The following is a 21,527-nucleotide window of genomic DNA, read 5'->3' as shown; positions in this document are numbered from 1 at the left end:
CATCTTTTAATTTTTTCTATTTTAATTTTTTTTTACTGTTCCAATTTATACTATTTATTAATAGGTTTAGTATAGTCGTATTCTTTAATTGTTTACAACATTTCTTTGACTTAACAGTTGCTTTCGTAACAATAGAATTTTTGCTTCTAAATTTCCAGCTAGCGGGAATACTCACACTGGGGAAAAATATGGCCAAAACTATGAGAATCTGATTACATTTCTCCTTTTTCTGGCTCTATGGGAACACCAAAAAGCACCCTTTGATGATGACTGTTGGTAAAATTTATATAAAACAGAATGCTTACACGTGTGAGTAGTAATATTCCTTACACAAATCCGCAAGTCTGAATCGAGTGGCAGCAAATTGTACAAAACTCCTGATCAAATTAAGGTGTAAAATTCCGGTTCTTTGGGTGAATCATCTGTAAAATCCATTTTTCCGTAAAATATTATATTTCAGTTTTTACAGTAATATTAATTTAATTAGAGTGATTCAGTGATCTGACTGTAGTCATTATTGCAAAATTCGTTTTTTTTTATTCCGTAACATGATTCGGTAAAAATGGTTTTATGATAAAAAGTTCCTGCGTTTTTTACAGTGTAAATTTGAGGTAAATATGTTTGAAGAGGAGATGGACCTAACTGCCTATTTTAAAACTTCCACCAACCTTCTATTTGTGAGGTACAGTCCAAAGAAACGTTTTATATAGGCTTTGATATGGATATTATAATACTCATTCAAAGCGTGTTTGAATGAAGTTAAATAATGAACTCACCTAGGAAATGAAATAAATTATGATTAAAATGAAATAAATTAAGTTATCTATCACGCCGTGTGTAAATTCCGATGAATTTTCAAAATCACCGATTAAATACTTCTTATGTATAGTTAATATTTATTTTGGTGAGCTGAACTTCTAATTCATATTATTATAAATCTAATTAAGCTACACAGGAATAAATAATGTATGATCAAAACTACCAGAATTTGGTAAAATTTATCGTATTTCTGGGTCTATGAGAACACTAAAAAAATAGGTACTTTTTACCGAAGTGCTTTGGTAATGATTTTGGTGAAATTAGCAATGATGGTTTAATAATAAGTGATAAAGTTTGGTAATTTTTTTTTACATTTTGTAATTTTATCGTGAAACCTTAGAGCATGCTATGAAAACTGTTTATTATGCTAAATTTCTTTTTCAGTTTTGTCTTGCTGTTAAATGTCTGGTAACAAAAACTATATTTTTTAAAACCAGAACTTTCGGTAAATCGTTGACATACGAACAGACAAATTAACAAAGAAATTATTTAAATTTCGTTTATTTTTGTTTAATTACAATACGTTTTTTTGCGAGAAATGTTGATAGCATACGTGTACGGTGATTATAACAGAATTATTTTCTCCTTGAATACTAATTATAGATCTGATTCCTGAATTTATTACGACCACTTTTATCCTAGTTAAAACATAAATTTTTTTTTATTATTGTTATTTCTGTTAAACATAAAAAAAACATAATTTTGGTAATAAACGTGAAATATACGGTATTTAAACCATTCATTTGGTAATTTTTTTATTCATACGGTATCGGTTTATCGGAAGCTCTGGTTTTGAAAATTATAGTTCTTATTATCGCATATTTAGTAAAAAGACAAAACTGACAAGTAAATTTGCCTCAATAAAAGAATTTTATGCCAACGCTCTAAGGCTTCACGATAAAACTACCAAATTTTACCATATTTGCAACAAAACAGCTTCTTAATAAAGTCATTTTTATTGTTAATTTTACCAGAAGTCATTACTAAGTGCTTCAGTAAAAATTGTAGTGTCTTTTGGTGTAGTAGATTAAGAAACGTAGTAGATTAAATAAGTATTAGAGTAAGCAACAATGTAAATGTTACCATATTCTGGTAGTTTTGATCATATTATTTTACTCAGTGTTTAGTTATAAGACATTTTATATACTAGTAATTAAAATATCTCTGAAAGACTGCAATGGGTTAAATTTGATCAACTTCAAATATGAATTATATAAAAGAAAAAAAAAAGCAGAACAAAAGAAAAACTAAAATATTTGAGTTTCCTGTTTATTATTCTAAATAATTGATTTTGCACAAGTTAACCGCAGCAATAACCTTATATTCTATCACTTAGTGACACTATGCTGTGAAGCTCAGCGATAACTTTCGGAATAGCTATAAATTTGAAGTTATGGAAAACCTTAACGCTTTGCAAAATCTCTTTATTACAACTGACGGTATAGATGAAATGCATTACTACTATTTAAAAGAGCTATAACAGTTTTCAGTATTTTACTACTGCATCTAATATGAACCAAAATACTAAATTTTAGCAAGCCTAACCTTATATGTTTCAAGCGTATCTGACGTACTTCAATTGCTTAACTACAACAGCAAAAGATAAAATTAGTAAGGTACACTCTTTTAGGCGCGTTTTTAAACATACTTGAAGAAAGTCGCATTTCAAGTTGAGAATTTCCTCTCGCAGTAGATCCAGTATTCGAATGTTTTGAGAAAAGAAAAGTGCACACAGGAGAGAATCATTTTACCGAATTTATTTTGAGACAAATTGGAGGAGGTTTGAAGGATTTTGAACGAAGGTGTTTTGTTCTTGCTTCATGAGTAAAACTGGAATTCCAAATCGTTCAAAGATTTTACGGAGGCGGACTTCTAGTGTGTTCTGGAACACGTTTGCAAAGATTAAAGGAGGTGACTGTTCTGGTTGTTTTGTGGAGGGGGTATATCTAATCAATATTAACTAACGTAAAGATTTTACATAAATCTTATTCCCTAAGAGAAATCTTATAAAACAGCAAATTAGAACATTTAAAGTATAATTTTCGCCTAAAAGTTTTTATGCATTGCCACATTACATAAACCAACGATCAGAAATATTTTGCCACAAATTTGATGAAAAGTGGAAGTTGATTTAGCTTTGTTCAAGACAGCAAATTAGAGCATTTAAAGTATAATTTTCGCCTAAAAGTTTTTATGCATTGCCACATTACATAAACCAACAATCAGAAATATTTTGCCACAAATTTGATGATAAGTGGAAGTTGATTTAGCATTGTTCAAAACTGGAATCAATAAAATAAATGATTTACGCTGAAAATATATTTTATTTTTTTGTAAAGGCAGTTAACATCTATCATCTGGGGAGAAAAAAAAACGATATTCAGATAATGATATAGCTAGAATCTTTAAAATAAACCAAATAAAAATGAAGTAGAAAAATATTTGGAACATAATGTTTAAGAGGCGGTAGGAATTTTCGCCTCAGGGCTTTTTCGAGTTCTTTGTAAACAAAGAATCGGGCAGACCCTCTTATGGATAAAATGGCGTCGTTTATAATTTATCTTTTTGAAGGTATTTTGACAAAGTACTCCAGTTTTCGGACTATTTTACTTTGGAAGTTCTAGAAAAATCTCGAAAAGAAAATGGCCTGCTCCAAACGCTTTTAGTCTTCGCAAAACTCTAGACAATCGAGCCACTAGGACACTCTTTAGAAGAGGGTGCATGTGTGTTCCAGTCCATCACGTAAATGGCTTAGAGTAAGACCAGGCTGAAGAAAAGAAGTCCTTTTACAAGAGGGACTACTATTCAAGTTCGCTTAGTTATTTGTTTTTATTTCCGGCTTCTTGTTGTTCGTTGTAGGTCCCTCAGAAGGAGATGGATCAGAAAATTGTCCCAATCCATTAGGGAATGTTCGAATTTGTACTATAGTAGGCGTGACGAAGAATTTCAATTTTTCCTCCTTTTGAAGGATCTTTTCAAAAGACAACGTTGATTTTTTTGTTGCTTTTTATTGTAGTTTTTCAATAGTTTTGGTTTTACCATATTTATTTCCACAATGTATTATTTTTTTATTACTTTACAGAAAAGTATTGTTTGCTGTTTGAGAGAAAAATCAAATAAAAAAAAATTAAAGATTCTTTTTATTAGAGGATGATGTCATTATTTTTTAAAGTACTTAAGTTTTCTGATTTTTATCTTTTGTACTGCAGACTGAAATTTTAAAAGATTTCATGATAAGCAACTGAACTTTAATGATAAATAAGATGATCAAGAACTTTTATTCGTGTTTCATATTCATCATGGAATATAGTGAAATTTTTCATTAATAAATTATATTATAAAAACATCTAACTACCTAAAAGCTAAACAAGGATATATTATAAAAATATTAGAGCGTAGAAGTCTAGTATTTTACAACAACTTATATAATACATCTTATATAATACAACTTATATAATATATAATACATACAACTTATATAATATATAATACATACAACTTATATAATAACAAATATCTTCCAAAACTTTCAAACTGATATCATAAGTAGTTTCTTTGAAAAGGTGCATCAAAAAAAGTTTACTTTTTGCATAAATGATAGATGCCCTACCAAATCCCCTTAAATCCAATTAAAATTAAAGTGTTTAAGTTTCATATACAAAAATAATTTCTCACGAACTGAAGGAAGTGTGTGGATAAATAAAAAAAACAGCAACTTATAGCTGAAATCCGTAAAACTAAAATTATTTAAATATAATTTAATAAATTGAAAGTATATGCAACAGAAATCCGTTTAAAATGTATATTAACCACATATAACACATATAAGGGCTTTGAAAAAATACCGAAAAATCAAGTTTGTGAACTGGCGAAATTTAAACACTCGAAAATATTAATGGATAGTTGTTAGAGCTAAGCTACAAATGTAACTCTATTAGGCTCTAAATAATTTAAACAGTAGGAGGTTTATGCAAATCTAATTTTCATACATTACAAATTCCGTAGTATAAAGTTATGTCTCATTGGAATTTGAATAACTAATATGTAATGGTTTTATTTTATTACTAAGGACCTTTGTGACAAATCAACAAATCTTCAATGATATTTTAATATGACCATCTTTAATTATGTAACGGTAATTGGAAATGCTAGAGATTTTTCGTTCTCTACACCGTTTCTCAATGTATCAACAGGTACCAGCTGGTAGGATTGTAGCTTCAAATGCGACTCTTTGCATGCGCGGCAGTCAAAGGGTTATTTAGAATACTTAATAAATCGTTAAAAATGATTTACTGTAAACGGAATTGTAACTATTAAAATTCATAAGTTTGATCATTCACACCGTTTAGGTCTAGATATTAAAATCCTTCAGTAAGGGAATAATAAATGCAAATTCCAACTATCGCTACTTTTTCTATTGGCATATTTCTATACTTTTTCATTGAGCATATATTTACAGATAATTCTTAAAAGCAAGGATAGTTTCGACTAAAATAATTAATTCTTAGATTAGTTAATTAATTTAATTGTTAATTATTTTACCAATTTTTCCATTTCAATTTCAATTCTGTAGATTTTCATCGGATTAGTTTTGAATTTCGTAAAAGTAGTTATTGATTACTAATGGTTTTCTTTGCGTGTTCACTTTTTTCTGCTACAATTAGCTATCATAAATTTTAGAATAAAATAAATTATTAAATAATTTAGAATAATAATATAAATTATTAAATAATTTATAATGATAAAATAAATTATTCAATAATTTATAATAATAAAATAAATTATTCAATAATTTATAATGATGAAATAAATTATTAAATAATTTATTTAATCAAAACATTACATTGTGCACTGAGAGAAAAGGTGTGGTCAAAACTACCAGAATATGGTCAAATTAACCATGTTTTTGACTTCATGGGAACACCAAAAAAAAAACAGGTAATTTTTACTGAAGGACTTTGGTAATGACTTTTTGATAAAATTAACAATAAAATATGGTTTTTATTACCATGCTGTTTGGCAAAATTAGGTCACTTTAAGCAAAAGTCAGTAATTTTAAAAGAGCAGTAAATACTTGTTAAATTTGTTTTTCATCTGTGTTTTTTTTCTTGCTATGTAAGCTGTAAGTTAACATCTATGAACATTTAAAATTTTAAAAAAAATATTTATTGTTAAATGTTTAAATGCCTGAGCAAGACTAAACTAAAACAGCAGCTTAACGGTTACTAAATAAATACTACATTAGGTTTAGTCCCGCAGTTGACTGATCGTTATGATACGGCTCCCAGCAAATCACCGAAGTCAAGCATCACTGACTGCTGTTAGTGTGCGGATGGGTGACCACTTGGATCAATCTGCTGAAGGTCCGAGGGTGAGCGGTATTGGTCCTCATTAAACTCTTCTACCGTAAACTGCGCGTAGGTCGTCGGGCTACCGAAGCGAGAGTGCCATTCCCTCTGCAGATGATCAAAATTGTGATTTCTTGTCTTCGGATCATCCTCCGAGAAGTTTCCCAGACCGTCGCTAATAGCCCACTGTGCAGCTTAAGTGCGACGTTAATGAACTAAAACAACAACAGCAACATTAGAGTAAATAGAATTATTACATTGGGGTTGTTCCAATATCATGAAATAAAAGAGTAGAGGTATCAGGTTTAAATCCCACTGTAACTTAACCTGCATCTATTTATTGATATCTAGCTGCATCTATTTATTCTTTGTTACGTCCACATAAGCAGCCTTATATGCTGTTTAAAAAGCTCGGCTACTGTGACCTTGTCAAATCTATATACACATAGCACAAGATAGAGAAAAGCAGTGTTTATATATACAGTCTGGGACACAGTGGGATTCAAACTAGCAACCTCCAAATTGCAATAGAAGCAATGAAAGTTGCAATCGATGTTCAATTTCTGTAATGCAAAATATCATTTTAATTGAATCCAAAATTTTTCGGGTTTTTAAGAGAAATTGAAGACTGAAAAGTTTTAAATTTTATGGAGGAGAACAAAAGCTTGCTGTATTCTTTTAACCAAAGAATGCTGGATTTTTGTGACTATTAATAGGATTTGAAATTGATTTCCCAATGCGATGTTATGCTTAATTTTTCCGAGTATAACACTGTATTATGGGTCTAACAGTGACTTTTTTTTCTGTAACCCAAATAATATGGCTTCGATATTTTCGTATCAGTCAGAGTTGACTGATATCGTCAAAGAGTAATAAAATGAACATGCCCAGCAGCTAGTCATGGAATTTTCTTGACCGAGTGGTCTCGCCGTTCCACAAAATGCTCTGTAACATAGAAGTTGGGAAATACTCACAATAAAAATTCATGCATGTTTATAATGTTATTTTCTAACTTGTGTAATCTCTTCCTCAACTTGACGAATACTTATAATCAATCATACTTTCCAATTATATGAGCAAGCATTCATACGTATGTATAACAATAAATATGAAAAAACGAATCTTGGAATAATAATGGTACTTTTAAAATTATTTTTTACACTAGTCTTGTCTTTCCTCCAAATGTTGTATAAAATGCTATGGATGTGTAACAAAAAATAAATTCGATTTAAATATATATGCATGATCATGAGCTTAATGCATATAATTGCTGGTCTCTTGTCAAGTTGTAGAACGAATAACATAAAAATAAGAAAAAAACAGAACAATTATATTGAACCCACTACCTTTACTCTTCTGAGAGTTTGGCAGAACTACAACACCCTGCGGCGATAGTTACTTCAATAATAAATGGGTGTCTTACCGGAGACAGAGAATATATAATGTGAGTATATACTCACTTATATATTATTTGCTCGAGACTCGTCAAGGAGTATTGCTATTCCACTAACCGCTCAGAAGTGTTTATGTAGTAAGTTCGAATCCCGCTGTAGCATTTCATGTAGATCCTTGCTGTTTTTCTCAAAATTCTTATATTTCTCAAACTGAAAAGAGTTATCAAGCGTTACTTTGCATTGCAAAGAAACCCGCATATGTACGTAAATAAATTAAGAAACCCCAATAAGTTATAGCACTTTGGCAATAATTTTAAGCAATTAATAGCTAATATATGGAATCCTTAACTTTCCTTGATGAAGACTACACTTGAATTTTATAATTCTTGATGGAAAGAGCTTTCCTGTGGGGCTTCCCTTCAAAGCCACGCCTTCCGGCACATTCTCAAAATTTTTATTTAGTAAAATATATGTATAATAAAATTGAAAATTATTTTTTTATTTATTTTGATGTAGATCTGTATTTGCAAAAATAATTTTTTTTTATTATTTGAAAATCAAGTTATTGTTTGAAAATCTTCATTAAAGCAGTTAATGATATTTAATATAAATTGATTGCCTATATCACCCTGGAATACAGTATGGACGATTTAAAATAAGGAAAGAATGTCGTTTCGGTGCATTTAATATTTGTTATCAAGATTTTATTTTTAACAAATAATGTATTCACCCTCGCTAGCAACAACCTTTCAATGCCAGATCGAAAATGAATCGCAATGGATCGAAGAAAAAGGAATTGGTTTTAAGACGAACGAATATTTAAAGCGCCGAAACGACATTACTTTCCTGGTCCCTTTAATAAATACATCAGCAAACCTTCTTCAAAAATGCTTCTTCATAATGCACAAATAATGCAATAAACAAAAATACAATCCAATATAAAGTAACTTAATTACCATTCATGCTAAATAAACCAATTAAAATTTGAATGACAAAAAAAATTATTTCATTTTTTAGTTGCAAAACCAACGTTCTACAATTGTATTACCTCATTTTATAATTAAATTTCATTTCATTAATCATAATAAATGGCTTGAAATTTTTCTGCGTAGATATTGAAAACAGCCAATATTAAACCAAAAAACAAAGCGAAAAAGGGAAACAATTATTTTTTTCTGTCAATACCATCCGTTAAATTTAATGTTTTCTTTAAACTTGAAACACATGTGCCACCAAGGAAAGCATAATAACTATGAAATATACTCCTCATTGCTTCATAAAACAAGTGAACTTGCAATACTCGAAGAAAAATTAAGAAACATCTTTCATTTTCTTTTGCTTTGAGACAAATTTTTCAAGCGTTGTAGAATATAAGGGCAACAGCTGCAGTTATTGATTTTTTATAAATAAACTAAATCATAAAATAATTTTAAATCTTGTTTCCTACTAAGGCCGTTTTTAATTCTTCTTTTTTAATATATTTTGTTTCGTAAGCATTAAGTGAGATAAAAGTTTAAAGGAAAAAAAAAACTATAAATAAAAGACAAAAATTGTTTTTATTTTTGAAGGAAATTTAAAGATGGTAGATGATTTAGCTAGCGTGATAAGAATTTTGACGAAATAATTAGAGAAGATAATTACGTTGAGATGTGGAAGCGCATTTTTGCCTACGTAAAGAAATTTTCTAACATTTGCATATTTTTTATAAGTGAGCATCCTTAAACTTAATTTGTAATTTTGGAGATGAGTATTGTTGACAAATCCTCCCTATAGTTTAGTATACAATCCAGTATTATGAATAGGAAAAAGAAAATAGAGTTATTTAACGCAATTTATGAATTTAATGAACTAAATTAGAGAAGTACTTTTTCAGTTAATGTGGGGGAATGCTTTCTTTTTGAGTGTGTGATGCAAAATAAAAAAATACACAATTATAATTTCATTTTTCAGATATCAAGCTAAAGTTTTATTTGAGCACATAATATATATTTTTTTAAGTTATGGGAACAAGATGTTGCATTACTGTTTTTTCCTCAATATTTAAAATTAAAAAAATAAAATAAAATTAGTTTTTATAATGCAAAAACTGTGTTGTAATATCTCTATGAATGTGAGTGATGGGATATCTCTCCCTAAAAAATTTATGAATGATCATTTTATTTTTCGTGTTAACATCAAATAGAGCTTTCATCAACAATATAAGGGATGTGTGAAAGCTTTAAATTCAGCAAATGCAAAAAGTTGACACCATGGTCATGCACTCTTTTACCATAGGCTTAATATTTCCCTTTCCAGTGTAAAAGAAAGTACAATAAATACAAGAACAATAGTACAATAATACAATAAAATAAAAAAAGTATTTACAATGTGAAGGAATAAAAAAATGAATGAAAGTAAAAAATAAGGTGATAAATAATAGATTCACATATTTAATTCTTTCAAATATTAGCTGCATACTCATTATATCGTTTTAAAAACTTTATCTACTTTGTAGAATTTGTTTGGTCTTTAAAATGTCTAAAGAAACACTAATGCTTGCATTTACTTTAAACTATCTAAATTAAACAAGCAAATCTAAGCTGCGAACCTATTACATCATTTTAATAACTTCATCCAATAATCATTTGTTTGACCTTTTATCCATTTTAGGCCAAGGATAGAAATTTTATAAATGTGATATTATTTTTATTGACATACGTTTAAATTGCATTCATTAAGAGAAAAAATAAGTTTCGTGCATGAAAAATAATATTTTATTTAAGAAATAAAGTGGTGCGTATACGCACCATTGGCCAGATCAATGAACCTTTAGTTCAACAGTTATATTTTGGAAACATTCAAAACATTTTTAATGCAAATGCACTTTGCATTTTATGCATAAATAAATCGTGCGGTTTTTGCACACTTTACGTAGTCTGCGGGGTTTTTTTATGATCACTTATTGCATGCCTGATTTTATCAGTCCGTTCTTCTTCTGGTAGTGCTGAGGATTATGGGCGACTTTTGTTAGGATGGGTAACTTGTAATGTACTTTCACCGGATGGATTGTTCTTGGATTCAGATCTAAGTCTATAAATGATATTTTTGAGCCAGTGGTAATTCTAGGTAACTTCAATGAATTTACTATAACGCTATCGATGATGTTCGTAAATAATGCCCACCACTATATCTTACCTTGAATCTGATGCGGTATTTAGCTATGACATTGTTATGTAGGTTTACAACTCTCATATGCTTATTGTAATCCGAAATAACGTTGAGTTGGGAAATTGCAACTTCTTTTCCATCTTTGCGACTGTATCGTTTGGCATTTACAAGGGGCAAAAGAGCACCCTTTTTAGTAACAATTGTTACCACAGCATTTTCGTTCAATCTTATTGCACATGTAGGAACCACGTATAAGAACACGATGTATATCCACGGATCGTAGAAACCACTATTTTTTTTCTTCATATTTTTGGAGTCATCCAATATGCAACAAGCTATGCAATTTCTGCGAGCTGAAGCAGATGCAAAAAAAACCTGTTCTTTCAAAATTTTGAATGAACTATACGATGAGAAAAAATTATCAAAATAAATTTTGTGCATCTCAGGTTATGAAACAACGCTAAGTAACTTCTGAACAGCGCTTTTTCCTAATGGCATGTTTTGTTGATCAATGTTAGCCTCAGCACAGTATAACTCTGATAACAATAAAACATCACAATAAAACTAATAAAACTCTGAATACACAAAAAATTACACAATAGAACTAATATAACTCTGAAATCTTGTACAAAAAGTGGTTTTTTAAATTTTGCTTACTTTTCATGCATCCGGCCAATGGCGCACCATTAAATTTGAATATGAAAATTTTAATTTTTTTATGATATTTGTTTTATTTTAATTTTATTTTCAGAACTTACAACTTTAACCCAATATAAAAAAACACATGACAAATCTCAATCTCAAGTGAAATAATTATACAGTTTAAAAAATTGACTTTTTCAATAACCGTTTGAAGTTCAAAAGCAAGCTTGTTTTGAAAATTTTCCGACAGAAAGTACTTACTCCGATTGAGTTACTAATATTTTATAGATGTATTTAGAACCCTTAAAGACAGCAGAAAAATGAAATTATTGAAAAACATTAGCCACACTGTTAATAAAAAAATATTTATTAAAATGGTGCGTTTACGCACCTTTGGCCAAAAATGGGTGACAATGTCTACAAAAACACTCATGATTACATTTATTTAAGCCATCTAAATTAAACTAACAAATCTGAGCTCTTAAACTTATTATATAGTTTTAACAACTTCAGCTACTAAATCGTTACTTGTTTTTATCTAAAATACGTTTACAAAAGCAACAATGATTACATTTATTTTAAACAAGCTAAATTGTTTCAAACTTTATTTAATTTGCTTCCGCGAATATTTTACCTGTTCAGTTTGTTTAGTTTTTTGTTAATTTAATCGTCAAATTTTTTAATATAAACACTTGAAATTCTACCTAAGAGTTTATTGCCTCCAATGACGATTATTAAGTCGAACGGGCAGTGCCTTTGGATATTTGTTTAATAATCCAGATCCTCCTAGATCTTTCGCTTAAATACACACTCGCTGACACTGATTCCTGTGGGCAATGACAGGGGGATTCGCAAACTCCTAATCAACGATGATTAGCGCCAGAAAGCTGCATAATTAATACATTAGAGTCTATAACATATGATGCATCTAACCAGTCCCATAATTGCCTCTAGAGATTAATGTGAAAGTTGATTAATGAACGAAACTATGAGATTTACACTCTTTCAAATGAGATTCGTAATTTCACCATAGGGGCTATATTTATATAGGCTATGAATTGTATACAACAAATAAAATGGTAATACTTTGCGCTGTATGGGCAAAAGCAAAAAACAGCTTGAATAAAACACAAATGAAAATACATAAATTGGCAAATACATAATTTATGGCAATTGATGCATTTTCATTTGCGTTTTATTCATGTTGCTTTTTGCTTTAGTTTGTGAATTTCATCTGTAACAAGATAGGAATCAGTAGGAACGAGTAACACATGGTTACTGCTTATTCCTGAGAATTGAAAGTAAAATGGACTATGAATTGCATCTATCTCAAAGTTATTATCAATGGGATTGAGTAACAAAATACTGCTGCTTAATCTTGAGAAATAAAAGTGAAATATTCTATGAATTGTATCTCTAACAAAGTTATTATCAGTGGGATTGAGTAGCAAACCATTACTGCTTATGCTGGAAAATTAAAAGTAAAATAAACTATGAATTATGTCACTATCAAAGTTACTATCAGTGGGATTGAGTAGCAAATTATTGCTGCTTATTCATAAAAATTAAAAGTAAAATAGACTATGAATTGTATCTCTATCAAAGTTATTATCAGTGGAATTGAGTAACAAATTATTACTGCTTATTCTTGAAAATTTAAAGTAAAATAGACTATGAATAGCACCTCTATCAATGTTATTATCAGTGGGATTAAGTAACAAATTGTCACTGCTTATTCCTGAAAATTAAAATTAAATTAGACTATAAATTGTATCTCTATCAAAGTTATTATCTGTGAGATTGGGTAGCAAACCATTACTATTTATTCTTCTCCATTAAAAGTAAATTTTGTCATAATTTGGAACATAATAAAGATGCCTATAAGTATTGTTAGGTATAAGTATTGCCTAAAAGTATTTATTAGCATAATAAACATTTATTTTATGTTTGACTCTTAAAATAGCTCAAAAATGAAATTAAGAAACAAAAAAACTCTGTGCTAGTTAGTAATTCCCCTTGAGCGATTTTGATAAAAAAATAACTGTGTGCTGTTTATTTGCATACCTGCTATATTTCTTTTTAATTGCTTTTTTTTCAAATTTATACATTATTCAAATATTTTTTAAGATTATAAAAGAAATGAAAACATTTGCAATATTTAACTTTTTTTTTGCTTTGAAAAAAAAACTTCCCATTATAATTATTTTTTTTTAGTTTATTAAAATTTTTTAGAATCTTTTATGCAGACACTGCAAACGTAGTCAAAATATATTTTAAAAAAATATTTAAGACCATTTTTTTACCAAAGCAGAAATGATGGTTGTTCATGTGTTTTTTACGTCTCTAATATGAGTTGTATGTTTTTTTTCTGACTTTCACAATGAAAAAAATTTAAAAGGACTTGAAAGGGAATCAGTTAATTGAATGTCTTAAGGTAACTAATTATTTCAAATGCTTGTTAAAAATATTTTTGTAATATTTTTGAAAAGATTTTGGAATTAATTTATTAGGTACATTACATCCATAAATGTGTAACATGTGTTAGTTGCAATTTTTTTTATCTTTTCATTTTTTCTTTTGTTCAAGATAAAACATTGCACAAGGTATTAATTATTGTGGGTAAAATGTTATTTTTGTTAATTTTCGTTTTTTTGAAAAATATTTTAGTTAATTTTTACTTCATATCAATAATTGCGTTTAATGTTTTTTTTTAATATTTTACCTTTTGTTCACATTAAAAAATTTCATTAATGGTTGTGTTAAGTGATAAATTTCGTTATAGAAAAACTTTTTTGATCAGCTTTGTTTTTAGGCTGATACAATACACCAACGAATGTATTGCTTGCTATTTGCATCATTCTTTTTTTAATTTTTGAAGAATTGAATTTTGAGCTGAACTGAGATTGAAAAACTTTTTTGCTCAGCTTTGTTTTCAAGCTAATACAATACACCAGTGATTCTCAACCACTGTGCCGCGGCACTTTTGTGTGCCGCCAAATTCTTGAAATGTGCCGCCAAATATTAGAAGTGATGCAATAAAAATTATAATGCTTTTTTTATTATGAGTAAAGTTTAAAATAAAGAAAAGTGTATATATATATATATACTTTTCATAATTTTCCCACGCTTTAACAGCGTGATAGCATCTTCGTCGGCGATTTTATTGTCTCTGACAATCTTAAAATAAGATGGAAGTGTTTAGCACACAATTTTAAAAAATGTTGTAAGAGCTGATCATTAAAGTAAGCTATGCAATTAGTAAGCAAACTAACAAAGAATAACTAAAAAAACAAATATATAAAAAACAAATTAACAAAGGATAATTAACAAAAATTAAGCTAACAATTAATAATTAGCAAAAAAACTGGTCAACAAGAAATAAAAAAAAACAGTTAATAATTATAGAAAACAAGCTAACAATTTATAACTAGCAAAAAAATAAATAACTGTTACTAACTAATAAAAAATTGGTCGAAAGAAATAATTAATCCCTTAATAAATGTGATTTTGTAGTGCATATTATTTTATTCCACATTCAAAATTATTATCACAAACCATTTAACACAGTGTAAAATAGGTAATTAAACAACTTTTAATCTAATTTTTTCATTGTGTGCCGTCAAATTTCGAAATCGTTAAAAGTGTGCCGCAACGAAAAAAAGGTTGAGAATCACTGCAATACACCAACGAATGTATTGCTTGCTATTTACGTCATTCTTTTTTAAATTGTTGAAAAATTGAATTTTAAAATGAACTGAGATTGAAAAACTTTTTTGCTCAACTGTGTTTTCAAACTAATACAATACATCAACAAATGTATTGCTTGCTATTAACGTCATTCTTTTTTAAATTGTTGAAAAATTGAATTTTGAAATGAACTGAGATTGAAAAACTTTTTTGCTCAACTTTGTTTTCAAACTAATACAACACACCAACGAATGTATTGCTTGCTATTTACGTCATTCTTTTTGAAATTTTATGATATAGTTAAAGCTAATATTTTATTAAATTTTCTATAGTGCTCACTTTCTGTCAATTATTTTTACGATTTAAAATTATTCTGCAACTTAAAAGTGAAAATTAAATCTTCATTAAATTAAAATAGAAAATACTCTTAATTTTATTTAAATAATGCAAGCTAATAAAATATTTAAGTAATTACTCAATAATGACTTCTGCACGTAATATAAGGATAATTATACTAGCCATCTACTTAAAACAAATTCAGATTATAATTTTACTAATGCAATGTATTTTACTAGTTAAAGCTAAACCTTTATATTCCATTAAATCATTTTTAAAAAAGTAGAAAACAAGTTGCACTGAATTTTTTTTTAACATTTCAACATAATTCCAGATGTGTATAAATTAAAATATTTATTTTTGACGCCTCACCATTTTTAGAGAAGCATTACCAACAACTTTTCACTTCTCAAACAAAGCACAAAGCTGTTAAAATATATCCACTCCACTTCTGTCGTTTTATTTAGTTATGCTTTAATTTTCAACACGACAAACACGCGAATATTTCGTTCTAAAAAAACCACGCTTCATTTAGCGCATACCGAAGAAGGGGTCTTCTTATGAACCCGGCGGGGCATTTAATTTTCCATTCGCACCATAAAATTCTACCCGGGTTTGATTAATGAGTCGCGTTAAGATTTACATCCTTTATACTATAAAAAGCAATTAACCAGGATGTGTTTCGCGTCTTTTGATGGAGAAATGGGGCAGAAAAAACGAACCTCAAAGAAAATTGCTAATTAAGAATTACAGTGCTGGATTAATGGATTTTTCACTAATTTATTGAGTGGTTCTTTGAACACGTCGCAGCCGAAATCGACTGAATCGAAACGAGAGAGGATGGGTTGAATGAATGATTTGAAGTTAAAACCGGAGATGTATCAATTATTACTTTCAATTTTTCTTCATTTGTTATACTGCCATGCTCGGATTCCACTATTAACAATTTTGAATAGGGACGTGATGGTACTGTTAATAAGGATTTATTGTTGAGGTCAGCATACCTGGAATATTCATATGAAAGCAAAAAGAATTTTGTTTGTTTTAACTTTTTAAAATTGTATTTTTTTAAAGCTGGATTTATGTTTGAATATATTGAGAGTACAGTAGAATACAATGTTCAAAATTGCTCGTTAAAAATTGTTTATTTGTAAATTACTTAATAGTTATTTTACCGTATTAAACCAAAATACTCGGATTCCACTATTAGCAGTTTTGAATAGGGTAGTGTTGGTACTGTTTACAAGGATTTATTGTTGAGGTCAGCATACCTAGAATATTCATATGAAAGCAAAAAGAATTTGTCTGTTTTAACGTTTTAGATTTGTATTTTTTATTTTTTTTAGTTGGATTTATGCTTGAATATATCGAGAATACGGTAGAATACAATGTTCAAAATTATGTGTTATGTAGGTATGTTACAGTAGAATATGTATTACAGTAGAATGTGAAGGTATGCATGTAGTATGTTACAGAAAATGTTACAGTAGAATACAATGTTAGTTGGATTTATGTTTGAATATAATTAAAATACAGTAGAATACAATGTTCAAAATAGCTCGTTAAAAATTGTTTATTAGAAAATTATTTAATTGTTATTTTACCATATTAAACCAAAATGGTCGAAAAATTTTAAAAAATATATCCAAACTGTCAGTTGTGAGAAAAATCGCTTATTGGTTGTTTTTGCCTATGCTCCCCAACGAGGCCCACCTTATGCACACATTTTGTTCCAGGAAGCTGGGTACATATTGTAGCTGCGAGAGGTAGTTGGTCAATATCGGGACTTGTTAAAAAGGGGTTCGAACCCCAGCTACGATACCACGATATTTCTCCCATCCCTTCATTATAGGATGAGTTTCTATTGTCCTACACTTTTCAATCAATAAACCTGGGCAATACGAAATTAGCATTCGAGAATAGATGGCACTTTAATCGCAGAGCACCAAAGTCCGTTTAAGTTTTATTTTTCGGTTTAGAATCTATGCTAGTAGCAAATTGTAAGAAAGATGTTTTGCATTGTATTTATGGTTTTTTTTAAGCCTACCTGTTGTACTGGTTTCAAAACCGTAATGGGGAAAAATGTTCATAACCACAATCTTTATGGTTAATCAGATGGACATACTGCCGTCGGTTATTTTATCGTAATTTCAGAATTAAAATTATAACAGCGTCAATGTGAACTGTATAATATACCAGTTATAATACAAAAATAATATAATACTAGTTGTAAAAACTCAATGGATAATTCATATTATTTTTCGACTCTATAAAAACACGTAAATAATTTTTTTTTAAAAATTGAAATGAACGTAGAGAGATTTCCTCCTCGCCTTAATTAATTTATTTATGCAATATTTAATGATAATTTTATTTTTAAAATAAATAGATTTAATTTTTAAAATTAATAGATTAATACTTCAGGAATATTTTTTATCATTGCTATCATTTTTAATTTGAAGAAGGAAAGGAATGTTTGGAATCCATCACATATTTTTGTGATTTTATGCATTCATTCCTAATTTAAACAATGATTCTAAATTCAATTTGTTCTATAATTCTTCCCTTTGTAATTTGATTTGATCACTTATTTATTATATGCGCATGCTACAAACCAAGGGAAGAGTAAAATTTTTAAGTACTGTATGTCAGTAGTGCAAGACTAAAAACATCCAGTCTTTCCCTTACCGAAAATAAAATGAGTGGGATCCTATCAAAATTAGACTTGATCATTTGATTGGGTATCCTTCAAAATTTCACTCAATCATTTGATTGGAACCCTTTCAAAATTTTTCTTGATCATTTATAGGGATCCATTCAAAATTTGACACGATTTGATTTGGATCCTATCGAAATTTGATTCGAACATTTGATTGGGTCTCTTTTGAAATTCGCGTCGATCATTTGATTGGACCCTTTCGGAATTTGACTCGATCATTTGATTGGGACCTTTTTGAAAATTTAACGTCATAATATAAAAATTTTTAAAAAAATACATAATTATTTTCGAACTTTTTAATCTTGTTAGACTACCGATGTATTTTAGTATTTATATCGTGTGATTTGTTTATTTAAATATAATAATTGATGCAAAATATAATGACTAACCGTTTTGTCACCAAGGTTGTTGACAATGCAGTGCAGATAAGCCGTCTGTCCCAGTTGGGTTGTGACGTTTTTTTGTGTGCTTTCGTCGAAAGTGGGGGCAACTCTGTTTGTCTCCCCCGTAGTTGAATCTGGGTCAATGAAATCTTCCGGGGGTATATATCCAGGAGCATCTTCAAATGATCTGTATCTAATAGCGGCTGTGCTACTTTCCATTCGAACTGGGTCAGCTGGACTGCCATCCGGACGTTTTAGAACTGCAAAAGAATAAGAAACATATTTTAGCAAACAATAAAAATAAAACATTTGGGAAACTAGTATTTTATCTCGCGATTGATTTAAATATGTTTATGAATCATTTTTCTCTTTTGAAACGTTGTTAAATATATGTTTTGTTTGATTGTTAACAGTTTTATTCTTGGCTTTGAAATGAACAAAAAATGATAAGAAAGGAAAACAGTTTACAAGTTTTTAAATTTTTTAAATCGAGGGGAAGGCGTTTAATCTCTCACCTTCGGCGACAAAACAAATTGCTAAATCTGGCAGCCCCGTTCTCGCCAAATGTATTGTCAAACATGGTATCTTTACAACTGCGACTGGTACAATCATTTTATGTAACAATTTTTGTAATTCTAAGTATATTATTTCTTAATTTCTTTTATTTTTCAATCTGATCATTTTGTATCTTAAATATTTTGCTTTTTAAAGTGACTTTCCTTGAAAACTCTCGCTGACTCTCCGCGTAAGCGCGATTTAAAGAGATGCTCCCAAAGTGTACATAATTCAACAGCAGTTCCCACCGTTCTTTGTTTTGGAAGCTCTCTTTTGTTTATCATCATACTGAAATATTACCCTTTTAACTCGTTAATTCTTATAACTATAATTATTAAAGGTATACATCTTAATTGACACTAGCTTTTGTGATGTTATTTATAATAATTGTTTACTGATAAGAATAGTGTCTGTTCACAAGTAGTTAACCAGTAAAAGTTGTTAATTGTGAATAATCAATGATTATAAGCCACATCGTGGATTCTTCACACAGTTATTTTTAACGAAGTTTTTTTTACATATTTTTTTCACAACACCTATTGGGAGTAGTAGAGGTCAATTCAGCTGTACTTTCGCATCCATTTTGTTACCAGTTAGTATCTTTACTGTTAAAAATCGTACATTTTATTCACGATGGTTGTTTGACACTAGAACAACTATATTTTGAAGTAACCTAAAACAGCAATTAGATCCTTAATAGAAACTGATGTTATTCCGAAGTAGTTTCTTTTTTAAAGTGATGGAAATTATTGAAAATATTATATGCAAGAGTTCTTTTATTATTGTTAATATTGTTATTATAGCAATGAAAATATAACTATATAATATAATTTTCTATTACAGATTTCATTCTCCCTAAGTTGTAATTCAGTTGACCATTTTTTACAAATAAAGGCAGGCATTAAAAAAAGTTTCTTTTTTCAGGGGTTTCATAAAAGTTGAGAACAAAACCTTGAAGTCTAAGTAAGGCTTTTTCGTCATGAGGTAAATTTCTATTGTGATTTGCATCGCAAATCTTCAACACGTATTTCTCGACCAGAATTAAAATCAAAACAACTTAACTGATAATAATTTATGTATACATGGTTTTAGTCGCAAAAAGCTTCGTAATTCAATAAGAGTTAAATCAAACTATTTTCGACACAGATTTCTAATATACCATGCAATTTAACAAAAACTATTGTGTGACATTTTTAAAAGCGTTGCTCCTCAACTTACATTCTACCAATTATGTTCATAAAGTTTTTAATTTTGAAAAATCAGAAGTAAGCACAAAATATGCTTTTCATTTGAGGGATAGATTGGCCTATTTTTGCTGGTAAAAATATTCATGGTAAAAATATGGTTAGCATTGCGAACTGATCACATTTACTTCCCACACAAACTGATAATCATTAATGTTCTGATTTGAAAATTCCGGTGAAATAACCGTACTGTAAAGTAAATACATTTCTGATTAAAAAAAATCGTAATTCTGGTTAATAAAACCAAACTATACGCCGCTTAAACCATTCATTTTCATTTTTTTCAGTTTATATGGTAATGGTTTACCGAAAATATTAGTTTTCTAAATTGTAGTTCTTATTACCACATATTTAGTAAAAAATACAAAATTGAAAATCAAATTCAACCAAATAACTTGTTTTTATACCATTTTATGATAAAATAACCAAGTTTTATCACGTTTACCAAATTTTAACTCATATTATAAAACAATATTTTACTTTCAATTTTACCAAAATCATTACCAAAGGGTTAGGTTCAAATTATCGAGCATTTTTTGAGTTCCCATAGAGCCAGAAACACTATTAATTTTACCTTATTTTGGTCGTTTCAAACCGTAGTTTTTTTTCTCATCGAGAGCTTCAAACTAAGAACATTTACAAGGCATGCAAACTAAATGATCAGTGCATTGATCACTTAGGCATCGTGGCACTTATATTTTATCTCAAAAATCACAAATGCTAGATTATTTAAAAAAAATAATAATAAATGCTTCCCGTTCTACCATATATCTATATAGAAAAAATGCAATTAGTCAAAGCAATAGTGATAGAAAAATTTATTTATATTAGTTACCTAAAATATACATAATTTTAAAAGAAACATTCAGTAAAATATTTGTAAAACACTTTCACTTCCAATCACAGTTTTATTTTTTCTTCAGTTTTTTTAGGTTACAACTTAAATTGAGTTTTTTTTTACTTAGAATAAGTGAAAAAAGGAAAAAAAAGTTTTGAAACTGGTAAAATAAGAAAATGTATATTTGCACTAATACTTAAGAAAAACAAAACTTTCTTAAGTTTTTGCCATAAGTTTTCTTTCTAAAGATCATTTCAAAAATTCTAGTTTTCGAATAAAAATTTTACTTGCATAAGAAAAGATAACATAAGTTTAACTTCTGGAAAGTAGATAAACCAAAAGATAAATGTAGAAAACTTCTATTTATTTAAGAATTTGTTTCTTTTTTCTTTTTTTACTTCTTTTTCTTCTTAGT

General features: G+C 28.7%; 1 protein-coding gene across 1 annotated transcript in view; it reads right to left on the bottom strand.

The window, feature by feature from the left end:
• LOC107450041 (neurotrimin) overlaps window positions 1-21,527 on the bottom strand; it is a 311,817-nt gene that overhangs the window by 115,572 nt on the left and 174,718 nt on the right. The window contains exon 2 of the mRNA XM_043043209.3: window positions 18,482-18,735. Coding sequence (XP_042899143.1) covers window positions 18,482-18,735 — 254 coding nt within the window. The remainder of the gene's footprint in view (window positions 1-18,481; window positions 18,736-21,527) is intronic.

Source organism: Parasteatoda tepidariorum, chromosome 8, assembly GCF_982258835.1.
Source record: "Parasteatoda tepidariorum strain Cologne lab strain chromosome 8, Ptep-v5.0, whole genome shotgun sequence".
NCBI lineage: Eukaryota > Metazoa > Arthropoda > Arachnida > Araneae > Theridiidae > Parasteatoda > Parasteatoda tepidariorum.
The sequence above is the reverse complement of the archived record's forward strand: the minus strand, read 5'-3'. Positions and strand labels throughout refer to the sequence as shown.